This window comes from Marmota marmota, unplaced genomic scaffold (genome assembly GCF_001458135.2).
Source record: "Marmota marmota marmota unplaced genomic scaffold, marMar, whole genome shotgun sequence".
In the NCBI taxonomy this organism is placed as follows: Eukaryota; Metazoa; Chordata; class Mammalia; order Rodentia; family Sciuridae; genus Marmota; species Marmota marmota.
In genome coordinates this window covers 26,248,347-26,265,977 of record NW_026000142.1, presented here as the reverse complement: position 1 = coordinate 26,265,977, position 17,631 = coordinate 26,248,347, and the positions used below count along the sequence as shown (strand labels likewise).

At 37.0% G+C, this 17,631-nt stretch overlaps 1 protein-coding gene across 1 annotated transcript in view; it reads right to left on the bottom strand.

The window, feature by feature from the left end:
• Positions 1-17,631, bottom strand: part of Reln (reelin) — a 470,436-nt gene that overhangs the window by 400,142 nt on the left and 52,663 nt on the right. The window contains exon 2 of the mRNA XM_015488375.2: positions 582-692. Coding sequence (XP_015343861.1) covers positions 582-692 — 111 coding nt within the window. The remainder of the gene's footprint in view (positions 1-581; positions 693-17,631) is intronic.

Genomic DNA, 17,631 nt, shown 5'->3' with positions numbered 1-17,631 from the left:
TGTGAGTGGTTGTGTGTGTGTTTTTTTTTTTGGTTTTTTGTGGAGGGGGGAGGGGGGGAGGATGGGAAAGGCAGCGGAGCACAACAGTCACTAGTATGGCAATATGTAAATCAATGGATGTGTAACTGATGTGATTCTGCAATCTGTGTATGGGGTGAAGGTGGGAGTTCATAACCCACTTGAATCAAAGTGTGGAATATGATATGTCAAGAAATTTGTAATGTTTTGAACAACCCACAATAAAAAATTAAAAAAAAAAAAAAAAGAACGGGTTACTGAATGATTGCACTCAGGTCATAATGAATTCCAGCAACCTAAATGACAGAACTCAGAAATTTATATGAGTTACAGAGGACCAATAGTAACAGTGGTGACCGATGGAGAAAGAGACAGAAAGATCATCACACTGAGCTCATGGTTGGCTAAACATTAATGAGACAGTTCATCTCACCCAGCTTCAAGAATCACTTTGAAAGTTTTTCTCTTAAATAATAAATGTTGAATATTTTAAAACATTTATTTCCAAAACAACAAAAAAATAACACTTGAAACTAATAAAACATTCACAATTACTGGCTTACCAAATCCAAAAGCATTAGAACCTCCAATGCTCTGTGAAGCTTGAACACTTGTAGAGGTGTACAGTCCTGTCACCAGCAAGCCATCAAAGAAGGTGCTCGTTGAAATTGTCACTGAAATACAAGTGAAAGGGAAAAAATTATCTCAATTAATACAGTCAGAATGAGATAATTTATGTAGTGTCAGACATTATCACAATAATCTTTACTCATTATTAACAAATTTTATATGCTATACCCAATTAGAAATGTATGTGTGTTTGTGTGTGTGTGTAATCACAGCTGAGAAGAAAAAAAACAAAGCTCAGAACTTTAACAACTATAGTTGTTTGTCTTAATACAGCAGTCCTACCTTTTGCATTCATTTATACTATATGAAAAATCTGAAAATAATGTAGTATTGAACAGATGCTTTCCCCATCTCCTCCACCACCCCTGAAGGCAGTGAAAGGCATTGCTGGAGTTTTGGCATTAGGATGAAACACTTTTTTCTTTTTTTTTTTAAGTATTCCATACTGTAGGAAACAATCTTATATCAGCTGAAAGAAGAACAGTAAGACACAGTGCATTTCTTATTATGAATCTACACTTCATAGATGAGTTCCCTGAAGTTTTTTAACAAAGAAGACTAATTTGCATGAAGATAGTCAGTCTCTCCCTCTCCAGAACAAGAAAGGAAGACCACATGCTCTAGTTACAGAACAAAGTCTACAGGAGGGGTCCAAATGGTTTCATAACTAAAAGATCAGGATTTCCTAGGAAGAAAAGAGTCAAATTAAATCTATCTGTATGCTATTCAGGTTTGGCTTCTTAAAATTTTGTCTTGCTCACCATCCTAAAAACTGACCATAATTTCCTGCTTGACATAACATTTTCTTTGGCACGGATTTGATAAGATCAAGATGATACTATTTATAGGAGGAAGTGGGGAGAAGGTAATGGCATTATATTGTAGAGTTCATAACTTGGCTATCATGCTTGGTGGCAATAGGAAAATGGCCAGAGTGGCATTAACTTTGATGGGAATGTTTAAATTAAACTGCAGGGCATCCAGCAGTGAGTAGAGCTGAACAGTCTGAAACATGCATATCATAAAGCATAAAGCAAGGAACATCTATCAGTATAACAGCCTGCCATGCTACCCACCTCCTGCAAATGGCACTGAATATTGGAATCCATCACCTTTCCTTTCTCTAGTAAAAAACAGTAGCTAATGTTTTTGAATGCTAGCACATGAATCACTCAGTTGGGCTCTGAGTTAAGTAGGTTTCACATATTATCTCATTTAACCATCAAAGCATTTCTGTAAAGGGAGTGTTGCCATTATTCTCAACATATAAATAAGGAATTTATGGCACAGAACAATTAAGAACCTGCCCAGAACCATCTGCTATCATCTAAACATTTTAATGCTGTTTACTTAGGTTCTCTATTTTTTCTCTGTTCCTCTCAGATCAAGTAGCCAAGTAGCCATGATCAAACCCTTACTTCCTAGCTCTCTTCTCAAATCATTCATATGCATGAAAAGTAGTTTTACAATAGGAAAGTGAAAGCCTCAAGAGTTGATGTCACTGTTATTATAAAGGACCAAAGGCCACTGGGAGAGAACTCTTGGGCATGGTGGACAAAACCCAAAGACAGGTAAGGATGAGGTCTGGGTGCTGGGCCTCTGTTGGTTGGATATTCTTGGTCCACCCACTTCCTCTCCTTGGTCTAGATTCCTTCATTTGTAGAATAATATCCTAAACATCAGTCCACCAGACTCCATTTGGCTCACCCCAGATTCCCACAGTTGGTTTAACTGATGCCTCTCTCCTTGGAGTCATGGAGTTAATCTTGACTAAGACTAGAAAGTCCTTTAATTGCTTCTGGCCCTCCCCACTGTGGGGTTTGGAATTAAGTGACTTCCTGTTAAGATGACCTTACTGACCAGACTTTGATGCTGTGTCTCTGGCCATCATTCACAGTGAATCACACCCACCCTGCAGTGTCCCATGGTGGAGTCATGTACAGCCACTTCCTCACTCCACAACACTCTAATCCAGGGAAGCAGCAGCTGGGCCGATGCACAAGCACCAGCCTGTGGATTCCTCTCTGGTCCTTAATGCTTCTGCTCTGGTTTCCATAGCTAAGATTCCACAAAGTGTGAGGTTACAGGTTTGGATAAGAGGCAAATCTGAATTTTGTTCTACCAGTCTTTCCCTCTGATCAGCATGTGACTGGGGTTTCTTAGATTCTTCATTTAAAAGGGAATGATAATACTATCAAGTTTACTTTGAGAATTAAAAGCAAATATAGTTACTATGTACCTCTCTACCAACATATCTATCACCTGAACACATTATCAAGCATTCAGTAAACCATCAATAAAAGTCAGTTCCCTTTCCTTGCCTCCTCTCAGACCCTGAAGCCCTGACTGGCTCTTCCCTTCATGAGAAAGAGAGTTCTGTACAAATATCCTGGCATCTGCCTCACCAGAGGCCTCGGCATATCCAGTCAATGGATTATCCATGTCCAAGTCCTGCTGCCTGCTAGGATTCTTATGTGCCCTCCCAACCCACTACTTCATTTCTGACCATGTTTCCCACCTGGGCTGACCTGTGATCTCAGTGGGCCCAAGACAAGTGAGAAACCGCAGCTTGTTGGGAATTTGCTTTCCCTCCTAAAAGGTATTCTTTAAGAATGTCCTCAGAGCAGAGGCTCAAGACTCTTAGAGAAGGGCTGAGTATGAGAAGCATGATGGGTGGCAACTCTCAGTATTTCCTCTACTTCCCTCAGAAATTCAGTTCTGGTCCCAAAGGGGTAAGCCTGTCCAAAAGAGAAGCCCTTCTCTCAGCAAAAGAGAAGCCCTTCCATGTCTATCATGGTGATGGATTAGTTCAAGTAACTGATAGCTTGTCCATACCTGGTGATGTTTTCATCCTCTAGAGATGTGCATCTAGGAAACTGCTCGGACAGACCATGGCTCATTTCAGTACTGAGGTGCCAAGGCCAGCAGAGCCCCTTAGATGCCCATCAGACTATTAACTCCATGCCAGGCATCCCTCTCATCTCTACCCAGTGCCTCTCCTGCCCTGGAGGATGAGTATGTTCTGCTTTTAACTCCTCTACACATCAAAATGCCTGTCCAGTTTCAGATCAGTTCTTTCCTTTACACAGATTCTCAGATGCCAAAGCAGCAAGGGCTAGTGAAGACAGCTCAGGGTAAGAGGACTGAATTTATTTCCAGTGTGAATGTTATTTTGCTAGGTCAGATTAGGACAGTTTTTCTCTGTTTGGTTCTATTCCTAGTAGAGATGTGAATACCTATTATTTAGTACTGCTAGGTATACTTAAATATGTGAGAAGTCATTTTTAAACATTGAGTGTCTTAGAATAAAAATGGAATTACTGAGAAAAACACTTATGTCTCTAGAGTCTCTTGGCTTTAAATACCATCCATAAGCTGACCACTTCCAAATTTCCATGTTCAGTTCAGGCTTCTTTTCCAATTCCAGATGCACAGGAAGCTGCTGTTCATCACCCCCACTTGGATGTCCAAGGGACACCTCAACTTCAACATGACCAACACTTTAACATCGACTCCTCCCCCACCCCACCCCCTACACCCACAGAGCTGCATCTCCTGCAGCTCTTCCCAATTCAGATAATAGCAACATCACCTTTCCTAATATTCAGGCCAAAAACCTCTGGGTGAAATTTGCAATCACCTTCCTCCCACAAATCCACAAGTCAATCCTGTGGCTCTGCCTTCAGATTATATCCAGAATCAGGTCACTTGTCACACTACTCTAAGTATCATCATCTCTCCCATGAATTATTTCATTAGATGTCAACCTGCCCTTCCTAGTTCCGCCCTCACTTCTCTATAGTCCATTTTCACTGTGAGTCAGAACTATTGTTTTAAAATATACATCTGGGTGGGCACCATGGCACATGCCTGTAATCTCAGAGGCTCAGGAGGCTGAGATAGGAGAATCAAGCAGGAGGGCCTCAAATTCAAGTCCAGATTCAGCAAATTAGTGAGGCCTAAGCAATTTAGTGAGACCCTGTCTCAAATTTTTTAAAAAGGGCTGGAGATATAGCTCGGTGGTAAAGTGTCATTGGGTTCCTGGGTTTAATCCCCAATATATAAATAAATAGATAAATAAATAAACAAACAAACCTTCTGATTGATGTCACTGTTCTCCTTAGAATTTTCTAGGGGCTCCATATTTTGCTCAAAGTCTTTTTATTTTTTATTTTTTTTTGTACTGAGAATTAAACCCATAGGCATCATTTTACCACTGTGCTATATCCCTAGTCCTTTTTAATTTTTGAGACAAGGTCTTGTAAATTGATGGCCTCAAACTCTCATTTCTCCTGTTTCAGATTACTGAGTGTGGGATTACAGGAATGCACTACCACTCAAAGTCAAAGTCTTTACAGTGGCCTACAAAGCAGAACATAATCTGTCTCCATGCCCTCTCTGGCCTGCTGGCTCACATACATCAAGCCTTCGCATGAACCATTTCCTCTGCCTCAGACTCTCTTCTTTCCGATGTTGAAGGGCCACTTCACTCATCTCCCTTAAGCCTCAGTTTGAACATTACCCTCCAGTGAAGGCCATCTTAAGGACACTATTTAAACCTCAGACAGCCCCCTGTCCACCTTCCTCCACTTGACTCTCCTTTTCTCTTCTTCGGTACTATAAGTCATGTTATTACCACCTAACAGATGGTACTGATATAGCTATGTATACTATTTTTTGGTTATTATATTTATTCTCAGTCTCATTCTGAATCTTGAATGTTTTGTTCGATGATATATCTTAAGTGTGTAGAACAATTCATGATACTTTTAAGTGCTTGGTAAATGTTTAGTAAATTACCAACAAATAACTCATTCACATAGAAGTAGGGTGAGGCTGTCTTATCTTCCACTTGTTTCCAGAGAAGTATGTTGTAAATCCTAGACTTTTATGTGTCAGGGGAAGCCAAAGGGGAAAAGGGAGACAGAGAAAAGTTGGCTATTTAAATATGTGAAATATTTTCCAGAGTGCATGGCAGATCAATGCAGAGAGAAGCTGACTAAAAGGCCAACCAAAGAAATCTGTAGAAAAGGCAGGCTGACTTAAGGACACGATACCTTAGCTATCACATGCTGAATGTTTACATTAATCATCCAAAGAAAAAGTTCCCTTGTTGGAAACAAATTGATTATAATCTATTTCTGTTTGCTTGGGTCGGGATTTTAAAGTAGTTTTTTTTAAATGTATTTGCCTTTGGAAAAATGCTGCTCTATTGACAGCATCAAACAAGCATTCCTTTTCCTCCTCCAAACAGATGTAATGAATAATCCATATGTGAACTGCTCCCTGTTTTTAAGAAAGAGGAAATGCAGCCCGACTCTTGCGGGATTTAAGACATACCTTTCTGATCACTAAGCTCCCTTTTACTCAAAAAGACAATGGATCCAGTTTCTGTATTTAAAAAAAATTAGACCATGGTGGATTCCCTGTGAGGGTGTAGGAAATTTCAGACTGTCTGCAGCTGGCATGTTGTCACACACAGCTCCAGCAGTGAACACAGGAGCAGTGCAAGGCACCACCAACACTCAACTGTCAGGAGCACCCTTCTCCCAGCTCCTTTCCCTTTCACTCTAGTCCTTCTTCTAGTCTCTACTTGCAGCCCCTGCTTAATCTGCCAGCATTTCTTAAAAAGAAGAAGTTAAATGCACAGAAAGAAACAATTGTCTCAGGTATGGGGGCTGCTCTGGCCACAGTCTCCAAAGCTGTTGTCGTCTGCATAATTCTGCTTCATCAGCCTTTCCAAGTTTCAGAGCTCACTGGAGGCCGCCCCCTGACCTGATCCTCTGATTCCCTTCCATAAAGCGGCACTGGCTCTTCCCTTCCTGTGCCCTGACCTGACTTTCCTCCCTCTGGTTTTTTGGGATCACCCTTCCTCCCAGCACTATTTAAGCTCAAGCCTTAGCTCACGGTTTACTTTCACAACCTGCTGCCACTTAAGCAACTGAAAGAATCTTGAAAGCCCAAACAGTGATTTCTGACAAATGAAAGGAGATGTTTACCATACACAATACCAGTATGGTCCATGATGGAAAAAAGAAATTGAAGCTCATATTTGTAAATGAAAACTTATTTCAATGCATATATAAACTAAAGGGAAACTTTACAACTTTCACAGTATCAATAATCATTGATAATAATAATAATAGTTGATAATAATAATAGCTGATTAACTGAAGATAGAACCATTGTCTACTATTTTATATAAACAAAGTATAAATGAATCAGGATTATGCTTGTGTATGTTTGTGTAGATATAGATAACCATTTGCAGAATTCAAAATACAAAGTCCTAACTCCCACTAGAGATACTTTTTGTAATTTTTCTGACACTCTGATTTAGAATGTTAGCGTTATAAACTGTATAGTTTAAAATGTTTCAAAGGCATTGTTATATTAAAAGGTTTCCTTTAAAAATATTCATGTATGAGACCAGGTATGGTAGAGCCTGCCTGTAATCCCAGCCACTTGGGAGGCTGAGGCAGAAGCATCAAGAGTTCAAGGCCAGCCTCAGCAATTTAGCAAGATCCAGTCTCAAAATAAAAATAAAAAGGACTGGGGATATAGCTCAGTGCTAAAATGTCCCTGGGTTCCATCTCTAGTACGAAAAATCAATATAAAATAAAATTAGCCAGGCACAGTGGCGCATGCCTGTAATCCCAGTGGCTTGGGAGGCTGAGGCAAGAGGATCGCATATTCAAAGCCAACCTCAGCAAAAGCTAGGCACTAAGCAACTTGGTGAGACCCTGTCTCTAAATAAAATACAAAATAGGGCTGGGGATGTGGCTTGGTGGTTGAGTGCCCCTGAGTTCAATCCCCTGTACCACCCACCCCCCGCCAATTAAAATATTCATATATGAAATATCTTTCTATAAGTAGAAGTTATAGTTAAGAAATAAATTTGGGTGCACTAGGATAGGGGAAAAAATCACATAAAATTTTTATACTTGAACCACCTTTAAGACAAACAACTATAGTTTACATATGTCTAACTAATATCTAATACCAGTTAATAAGCAAAACCTTCATGCCAAGATTGTCAAACAAATGGTCTAATCCACATTAAGATGGCAACAAGTCTTAACTATGTATGAATTCACTTTAAAGATTATTAACATAAACAATTGTTGAGCTTATGTGTTGGGTGTGTTGGGTACACAGGTGTTTGTTGTGCTAGTCTTTTAACTTTTTTTTTAGTTTTTTCCCAATAATTTTATCAGCATGTCTTGGAGTTGATAATTCCTTATCAACCTCACAGTTTTTGGAGAATAGATTTTCTCTTACTTTGGAAAACCTTCATTTAAAAAAAAAATTCATATTAAAAAGTTGGAGAAAAAGAATTTTAATTATAAATGTATCCAGGATGAGCAAACTAACTTAATAAAATGTACTAGGACGAGACATCCAGACTTCATGAACTAATAAGCAAGACATATTGCTATGGTTGAATGTTTTGTTCCCCAAAACTCATGCTAGTATCTAATACTCAAAGTTATATGTTAGTGGTATTAAGAGGGTAGAAACTGAATCTGACCATGGTGTTTGAAATGGGGCTTTTGAAAGTGATTATATTTAGATCAAGTCATTAGGGTGGAGGCCCTGATTAAATCTCTGAGGCTATATAAGAAGAGAGACAGAGACCAGACACACATCCATAGACACACCCAGTCCCTGCCTCTTGCCATGTGATGCCATGTGCTGCCTCAGAACTCTGCCAGCAAGAAGGTCATCCACTAGAACTTAGGTGATGCCTTGGAGACCTACCTTGGAAACTCCAAAAAGGTGAGCTAAATAAATCTCTTTTCTTTATAAAGTCATCTGCCTTGGGTATTTCATTACAATAACAAAAAGCTAATACATATGAATAGAGATAACTGAATGCCTTCTCTGAGCCAAGAACAGTGTTAAAGCTGTAATTTCAGTATTATTAGTCAGGAAAGAAAAAAAAAAAAGAAGAAGAAGAAGAAGAAGAAGAAGAAGATATTTAGAGCTATAGAGGCTTCTCCTTGACAAAATGATTATATTTATAAACTCTGACATCCTATCAATTCTAGACATTTTGTGCAAATTAAAAGATAACACCACGATGAAAGTTTCATAGTATAATTTGTAAAATTCTTCCTGAGGGGACTTTTCCTCCCTTGGAGTCAATTTTTATATCTTTAATAGATTTGAATTTTATCATAGACTTGCATTAGAATATTGTAAATAGAACTAGCCATTTTGTAATCAAAATTACAGATTGCACATAGGATTTTAAACTTGCCAGTATCTATTTTTTGGGGGGGTGGTAATAAAACATGTATATTTTTACCTATAACCAGAAAGTGATATGTCTGATCAGATCATATCATTCTTCGTTCAAACAAACATCTCTAGCTCTCTATCATTCACAGAGTAAAACCCTAAGTCTTCACTGTAGTTTCAAAGACCTTCAGATCATCACTATAACCAACAGCTTCCATCAAATATCCCTATTGGAGTGGAAAATACCCTTTGATCCAGTGACACCGGAACATGTTCTGCACTTCCTTGCCCTTTTTCAGAGGACAGTCTTTCCTTGAATTACTTGAGGTAATCTTTTGTTAAAATCCCACCCATTTTTCAGGTGTAGATTCAGATGCCATCTCCCTCATGAAGTCTGTTCTGACTTCCAAGGAAGCTGGCTCCTCTCTTCCCAGGAACCCCAGAGCTCTCAGAAATTATGGAGCAGTTCAGCAGAGGAGCTCGATCAGTATGTGTTGGATTCAACCATACAGAAACATTTGTTACAACACAAAATACTGCATTAGAATAAAACAAAATGATATCATGAAACGAACTAAAATGGTGAAATCTAAACTTTTACAGGGAAAAAAAAGTACCAATATTACTCATATAGAGATATATGAAAATGAGGGTTTCCATGAAAATTTTAAAAAATGAAAAATACTGCATTATTTTATTTTATTGTAGCCTTCAAAAGTGAGAAATATTTGAGAAAATTTTGATTGAATTTTATGATTACAAAGCAGTGCTTCTTTGGCACCTATATACATTGTTGTGTGACTATAAATACATATTTTATATATGTACCAAATTAATCTTCTGATAATTTGTGTCACTAAGATACCTAATAACATTATCCTCACTCTAAAGTTTCTATGCCATTTCCTCAAATAAAAAATAAGAAGGCATCAAAAGGCTGAGGAGGTTATACGTATCTCTTCCACATCTGTGTTAAATTGGGAATGAGCTTAGCACCAGGAGGCTATGAATATGGATTGCCCAGTTGTGACAGCAGAATGAAAACATGATGTAGCAACACAATTCAATTCTTATCAGCGGCTCAGAGAGTACCACTGTCTTGAAATGACTAATTACCGAGTCAGTTATTATCTATTATAGCTTCTATTAGATGTTCTCAACAAGACCCTAATACTATTCTTGCAGAAAAGCACTGAAGATGAAAGTCTGGAAGAAAATAAATTTCAACATTTAATGCCATTTGCATTTCATCCTACAGTTTCTGGACTACAATGCTCTATGGCCCATTAAATTTTGATCACTTCAAACATATTCCACCATTACTTTATACAAAAGACTATTTGTGCAAAAAGGAAATATATAATATTTTAAATGGTGTTTCCATCTTTTTTTAAAGTTGACAAACATCAGAAGACAGCAGGTTGCAAAATTGTTGAAATTAGTATTTAAGTATTAGTGAAGATGCACTGATTGTGAAGAGTTCTCATCTCATAATTTTATATATTTTGAAGATGAAAAACACAAGCAGGATCTAATATTGTCACTATCTTAAAAAAAACATCACATTTTGCCTTATGAACAGAAGCTTGTTTGCCTTTTGAATATAGAACAGATAAAATAGCCCAAGGAATACACATATTTCTCTGAAAATGAAATAAACTGAGTTTATTTGCTGCAAAATCATCAACACTGTGTGTTCGATTACTGATTCTTCTTTAGTTAAAGTGCCACTAGCTCTGGGTTCCAGAGACCACCAAAAATTACATTATAACTTCTTCCTTTCAAAACCTAAGAATGTAACCTCTACTTCTCATTACATGTATTAATTTCATTTTACATGGTTTTATGCAGTTTTAAAATATTCAGGTATTTCAATAATAACATTCCCAAAGCAAGAACAGGAAAGAAAAAAGAAATAATTACAGTAAGTATGTAAAAAAAAAATTAACCGAAGATCAAGATTCACTGAGAAAGGACATGAATTCATAGGAGTGAACTGAACACAAGGATTTTAAATAATTAGATTAGGAACAAATGGGCTCTGGTCAGCCTTCTGTGAGGAATGGGAAGAGATCACTCCTGACTTTCCTGTTTCTTCCAACAATGAATTGGAGGGGGCAGGATGAGGAAGGATCTGGCAGCCCACCTAGCTTAGTCTCCTGTGGATCCATCTCTGGAGAAACTCTGCTAAGTGTACCACACCCATCCTCTCCTCCTTCCCTAAGTCTTTAATAGATGGCTCACTTAGACCATCTCTAAGGATTCTTTACCTTCAGATATAATAGATGCTTCCTTAATAATAATAACAGCTAAATAATATATGAGCACTATGTGTCAGATATTCTTCTAAGCCTTTTTTAGGTATTATTTAATCTTTTCAATATCCCCTTGAGACAAGTACTATTATCATTCCCTTTAACTCATGAGAAAGCTGAAACAAAGGGAGTGGGAGGTGAGTTCAGTAACATGCCTTAACTGGTAAGTAAAAGGTGGCTCTAAGAAATGGAAATGGAATGGTGCTTTCCATTCTGGATGTATTGCATTAAGTACAGCAGCCTGTTTCCCAATGTGCCTGAGAGGAAGGTAGGGGCTTGACCTTCTTTGGAAGGCAGTGGTGCAGTGGAGCTTCCAAGCTTCAGACGCATGGGGATAGAGACCTAGGAGTGTACCCAGCGGGTTGCTCTACAGAAAGCACTTTCCCTGATGCCTGATACACCAATTATTATTACAGCCATTTATTATCATTATTATTACTCCTCTTTTTCATTTCATACAGATCTATACTGTTCCTTGGGGGGACAAAGGAAGAAGAAGGAATGGCCTCTGAAGAGGACTACATGCAGTATGATGAGGATTATCTGAAGATCAAAATAATAAGGTCAAAGAACCCAGGGTCAGCCACCTTTGCAAGAAGAGGGAGAATGCCCTGACAAACGCCCTCCACCTCTGTCTCCACCCGAAAGGAGGGGGACACCTCAGCATGATCTAGGAATTGTGGCAGGTGCATAAGACCCATCAACAGAAAAATTTAATGACAGAGTGAAATGCTTTCCTGGTTCTGAAAAGTGCACTTTGCTGGCTAGAAAACAAATCTGGCATCTCTGTGGAAACTTATTATGATATATTTATTACAGATTCAGAGATTCAGATGAACCACACATCGTCTCTCGTCTCATCTGCTGGCACCACCAGTAATAAAAGGAGATCCACTGAGATTTTTCCCTCCTTTAAGTTCTTCTTAGGAGATAAAACAGATAAAGTCAAATGTGTCTGTGAATGTATTATTTTAAAATTACACCCTTTGGAAGCAAGTTTAAATGATAGCATTTGGTGAATTAAAATCTTTCTGTTTCTCCATCCCTCAAACATTGCCTTTTTCTCTATATCCCAGGTGTCTATCTTTCTGTCTCTCTCTCTCTCACACACACACATACACACACACTCATTCACTCATACATTCAATATTTTTTAAAACATTAACTTTGGGTAAGACCTCAGGTAAAATCCCATCCCTAGCTTGGAGAGCTGTGTCAGAATAAGGCACCTAGGATAGGTCCCAAGCAATATTTTTTAAATCTCATGGAGATGTTCAAGTTTATCCTAAACACAAATTCCTTAACTAAAAGTCTCAAATATAAAATATATATATATATATTTTATATATATATATAATTTTATAATGCTGTACCCTATTCTAGCCCTTAGAGCAGAAATGATTTTATTTTAATCATCTGCCTTTGGCTTTTATAACTTATTATAAATTTTTAAAGAAATTTTCTAAGATCAATGATAAAATTGTGTCTAGAACCAAAAATATTTTTATAAGTGACATTTTATTATTATAATTTAGAGAACTACAACCAAGAGTTACTGGTATTTGTGATTTGTCTCTGACCTTATTTTTCATGTTACTCTTATATGAGGCTGGATGATACTTATACATGAAAATTTCATATTGTTGGCCCTGCACTCAATAAATTATTAAAGTGATGTGAATAGGAATGTGGTATTCAGGTTTTCAGCAATTTTTATCCCTTTGTTCTTTCCTTTTTAAAAGAAAGATTATTTTGTCTATAACTCCTCATAACTTTGTATAATTTTAGTAAAGATTATCCTTAAAATAAATCATTTTGGGAGCTTTATTACCCTCAACCTTCCACCCAAAGTTCTAAAGCTGTTTTTCTTTTGAGGCATGGATGGTAATTAAGATTTCCTAGGCCGAAAAAACATAAGCCTAGAAATTCTTACAAGCACATATGCAGGTAAATACGTTACAATACAGTGTACAGATGCCTAGGAATAAATATATGTGTGATTTTCCCCAAGATAATCAAATGTTTAAAGCTTTTACATAATCAAAAAGGCTTGTAATTGTTTTGTTTCTAATACATTTTCTTGATTTTTTTTCTTTTTTAACATGAAGTACCTCTCCCATCCCTCCGAAAATAGGTTTTGATTGAAGATAACTAAAGAAAATTTGAACTCATTTTACAAATTACATAGCCTCTCCTCATAGTGCCAATTTGTTGAAAACATAAACATATGCTTTGATTTTAGTTCAACATATGGATTTCTGCCATAAGAAATATTTAAAGCATTTTCATATGTGCAAGAACTGTGTGTTTGTTCAAGAACATGCCAAGGGTGATAATGCTAATACTCATGTTTATGTCACGTACCTCTGTTACCCTCATAAAATGACTAAGCAATATTAATAATTAATAACTGATGAATTCCTAATAGAGCTAAACTGAATGTATTTATAAAAACATTAAATACTTTAATAGGGGTTTTCTATAGTATTCTCTATGGGTACTTCTATATGTTCATTTCAATATATTAAAAGTTAATTATTAGCAACTATTAGCTAATTATTAGCAACTTTCCTAAAATCAAAGAATTCACTCAAACACTTACTAATTATATTACATTTATGGTGTATATAAGATTGCACTAACTATAAAATCCTAAACAATAAATGATTTATATAAGACAAATAAAAATTTCTCATTTATTTAATGATCAAACCATGTGTACATGCATGCATGGGTGTGTGTGTATGTGTGTGTGTGTGTGTGTGTGTGTATTGTTGAGCTCATTCATTTATTAAAAAAATATTTATAGATGATACTCTTTTTTGGTGGGGGCGTACTGGGGATTTAACTCAGGGGCACTCGACCACTAAGCCAATCCCCAGACCTTTTTTGTATTTTATTTAGAGATAGGATCTCACTAAGTTGCTTTGTACCTTGCCATTGCTAAGGCTGGCTTTGAACTTGCAATCCTCCTGTCTCAGCTTCCTGAGCCACTGGGATTACATGCATGCACCACTGCACCTGGATAAAGTGCTACTCCTGATACTGGGGATATAATGGTGAACTATCTGCTTACAAAAATAACATTTGAGTAATTGTTCTTGTGCTTTTGTAGTAAAATCCTTATCCTATGTTTCAAAATGCAATTCATAAAATCTAAAATTGCTATTGCTAACACTGAAATTCACAGAATAATGTTAAGTAAATGACACAACAGAGAAATTTTCAGGTATGAGCACAATTACCCTTTTAATATGCAACAAGTGAATGCTTTTCCAAAATTTTTAGATTAGAATAATCATTAAATAAGAATATAATTTAAATAACATTTACATTAACAGATGGCTTCTGAGAGTTATTTGGAAAATTACAAAAGAAAGAATAAATGCACAAATGTATGTAACATTAATTTGTAATTATATAAAATATTTCTCCTATGGAGTAAAATGGACAATGCTGCACTTTATATTTTACAACATGGCACTTAGTACAATGAGTCTTGCAATCCCCTCCTTAAAATAACGAAATCTCTTGCAGTTAAATAAATTTGCATTTTCAATACAGCCATAAGACTGTTTTTCCAAGGATAAGGATAAAGAAAAACTCCAGGTGTGACTAATCATCAGGAAATGTCTGGAGGCCTAGGAGGAAAGGAAAAAGTGAAGTGATTGGTTATCTAAAGACTGTTTAAATGAAAGGATTTTGCAAAGGACCAAGGATGCTTTGCAGCTGTGGCAGTCCTTTTCTGGTGCAGGATTTCTATGCAAATCTTAATCTAGCCTTAGCACATATTTGATTTTGATATTTGTCTTTGATTTGTTGATTTTTTTTAAAAGAAAATTAACCTAAACTCTTAAGTTGAAGACTTGGCTTAGCAAACTTGTGTTGGATGAGAGGCAAACTAGCATACAGATACATCTCTACAAACATATAGCTCGCTTGCAACTATTTGTATACAGAAATGCTTATTTAAGATATAGTTCTAAACAGAATATAAAATATTAGTTAAAATGTCTAGTTAACACAGATGTACTCATTCTTTAAGTGTCAATCTGAAATATACAATTATTACTTTTTAGTCAAATAATAAGTATTTGGTTGGAAACATTAGCCAACTAAATTCTCCTGAAGATAATTTTATTTTTATAACTAAAATTTCTCATTACTTGAGAAGATTGTTAATATTTTTATTCCTAGTACCACCCCCTGCCCTGAGATTTTAATTCTGTATAAATTCTGATTAAATCTCAGGGAAATTTTGTGTAGGTGGTCTTGGGGTAGATCAACCATAGTGATATGAAAAGTCCCAGATTAAGAGCTCCTGGGAAACAGAATGCCCCATGAAGGTTATCCATGGGAATAAAAGTCATGATTGAGTTGAACTACAACTACATTAAGAATTTCACTACAGTAAAAAGCCACTTTGCCTTTTATTATAGTTTCCTCATAGTGCAAATGATGTTTAACAAGAGGAGGAGACACCTGTTCTTAGGAGACCTCACATGTGCCAGGGAGTTTCCTATAGCTGATGAGGATTGAAACAAATCTAGAATGAAGAGGAGCAGCCAAGGTTGAAGATTTGGGGTGATCACTGAAGAGCAATGTCAGAGTCCTGCAGTGATGTTCTTGGCAAAGGGAACCACTGTATGACCTGACTGTGAATTAATAACAGAGAAAAGCAAATAAATGTTTCCTGAATTTGGCAGTATACCTTTGAAGAACATTTAGCCAATGTCACCTATACTATGGTTTTGATAACAAAACAAACAAACAAAAATATTGCAGGGATAAGGGGATGAAGTTAACTTTGCATATTTTGTTGTGGGGAATTCCCACTGGCTGCCAGGTATCACCCTTCTCTTTTCTGAAGTCTATTAGGTCATCAAAAGCTTTAGAATTTACTAATGAACCCATATCAACTTAAATAGCTGTGGTTCCTGGAATATCTTTATCACAATACTTTTATTATCCATGAATCAGAGAAATTCCACTCAATGACCATGTGTAAATTTTTCAGCATCATGACTGGAGAACTGAGCTCCCTTCCAATGTTTATGTAATAGAACTATCCCACCTTGAGTTTCAACACTTCTCCTAAGGTCCCAGCGTTCCACGTTTCTCATTTGGAATAAACTTCTTGATGAAGAAGGTGAAAATAATTTGAATAGCTGATTTTCCCCTATCATCCTCAAACAAATATACTCCCATTATTTGTAGTAGTTAGGTACTATAGTCACCTTTAACACTGAATTAATAGATTAAAAAATAATACACCTTTGCTCCTAAGGAACTTACAGGGTTAGGTTCCAGTGAGCCTCCGTTCTCATCAATTGGTAAGTACAAAACCTTGCTTTGTGTGGGTTTCTGTTTTAGAGATACCTACCTTACTGCATAGATACTGCTGGCAACACTGAACTCATATCTAGTAGCACTGTAACTCAGGCCTGAATGATAATCACATTCTGAGGTTCCAGGGTTAGGACTTCAATGTCTGAGCTCGGGGAGGTACAAAATTCAGCCCACAGCACCAACAAGGCCTTCCTGTCACACCACTGCTTTTTTCTGGGCTTCAGTTCATTGTAGGCTTGGACTTCCTAAAAGCATTCTTCAAGCTTTGCCTCTGGACTGTATCTCTCTATCCTTTTTTAAAAAGGAAAAATTCATGTTTAAGTAACAAATAATTATGTATATTTGTGGAATACAATATGACATTTTTCATTGTAATTGTAATATTAAAAATGTTAAAAATCTATTCTTTCTGCCCTCTTCAAATGCCTTCCCTAATCCCAGCTGATGCAGGGCGCAGTGGCACACACCTGTAATCCTAGCCAGTCAAAGATTGAGGGAAGGAGGATCACAAGTTCAAGGTCAGCCTAGGAAACATAGTGAGACCCTGCCTCAAAATAAAAAATAAAAATGTCTGGGGATGTAGTTTAGTGGTAGAGCACCTCTGGATTCAATCCCTAGGGCTTCCAAGAAAAAAGAAAAAATTAAAAAAATATCCAAGCAGATCAGAGATCTCTCCTTTTATTCTTTAGTATTAAAAGTTACAATATGTAATTGGGGTTGACTGTTCAGAGACTTCTTTCCCTCTTGAGCATTTTAAAATTCTTTTGGAGCTCCTGGCCAGGATATCAGACCCATTACAAAATTTCTCTACATCCTAAGCACCTATCATATTCAGCAAAGTACCAAGAATTCCCTAAAACTCCAGACAAGCCTCACAGCCTGCTTTCCCAGGCTTTCCTCCAGCTCTGCCCTTCTGCACACCTCCCTATGTCCAAACACATGAGTACAATGGTGGTTTTCTTGGTTTCAGCCCTCAGTTCTCACCATTGTTTCCACCCTGAATTCCTTCCTCTCCATCTGTCCACATTGAAGTCCTTCCGACTCCTCAAGGACTCATCTAAATGTCACTTCTTCC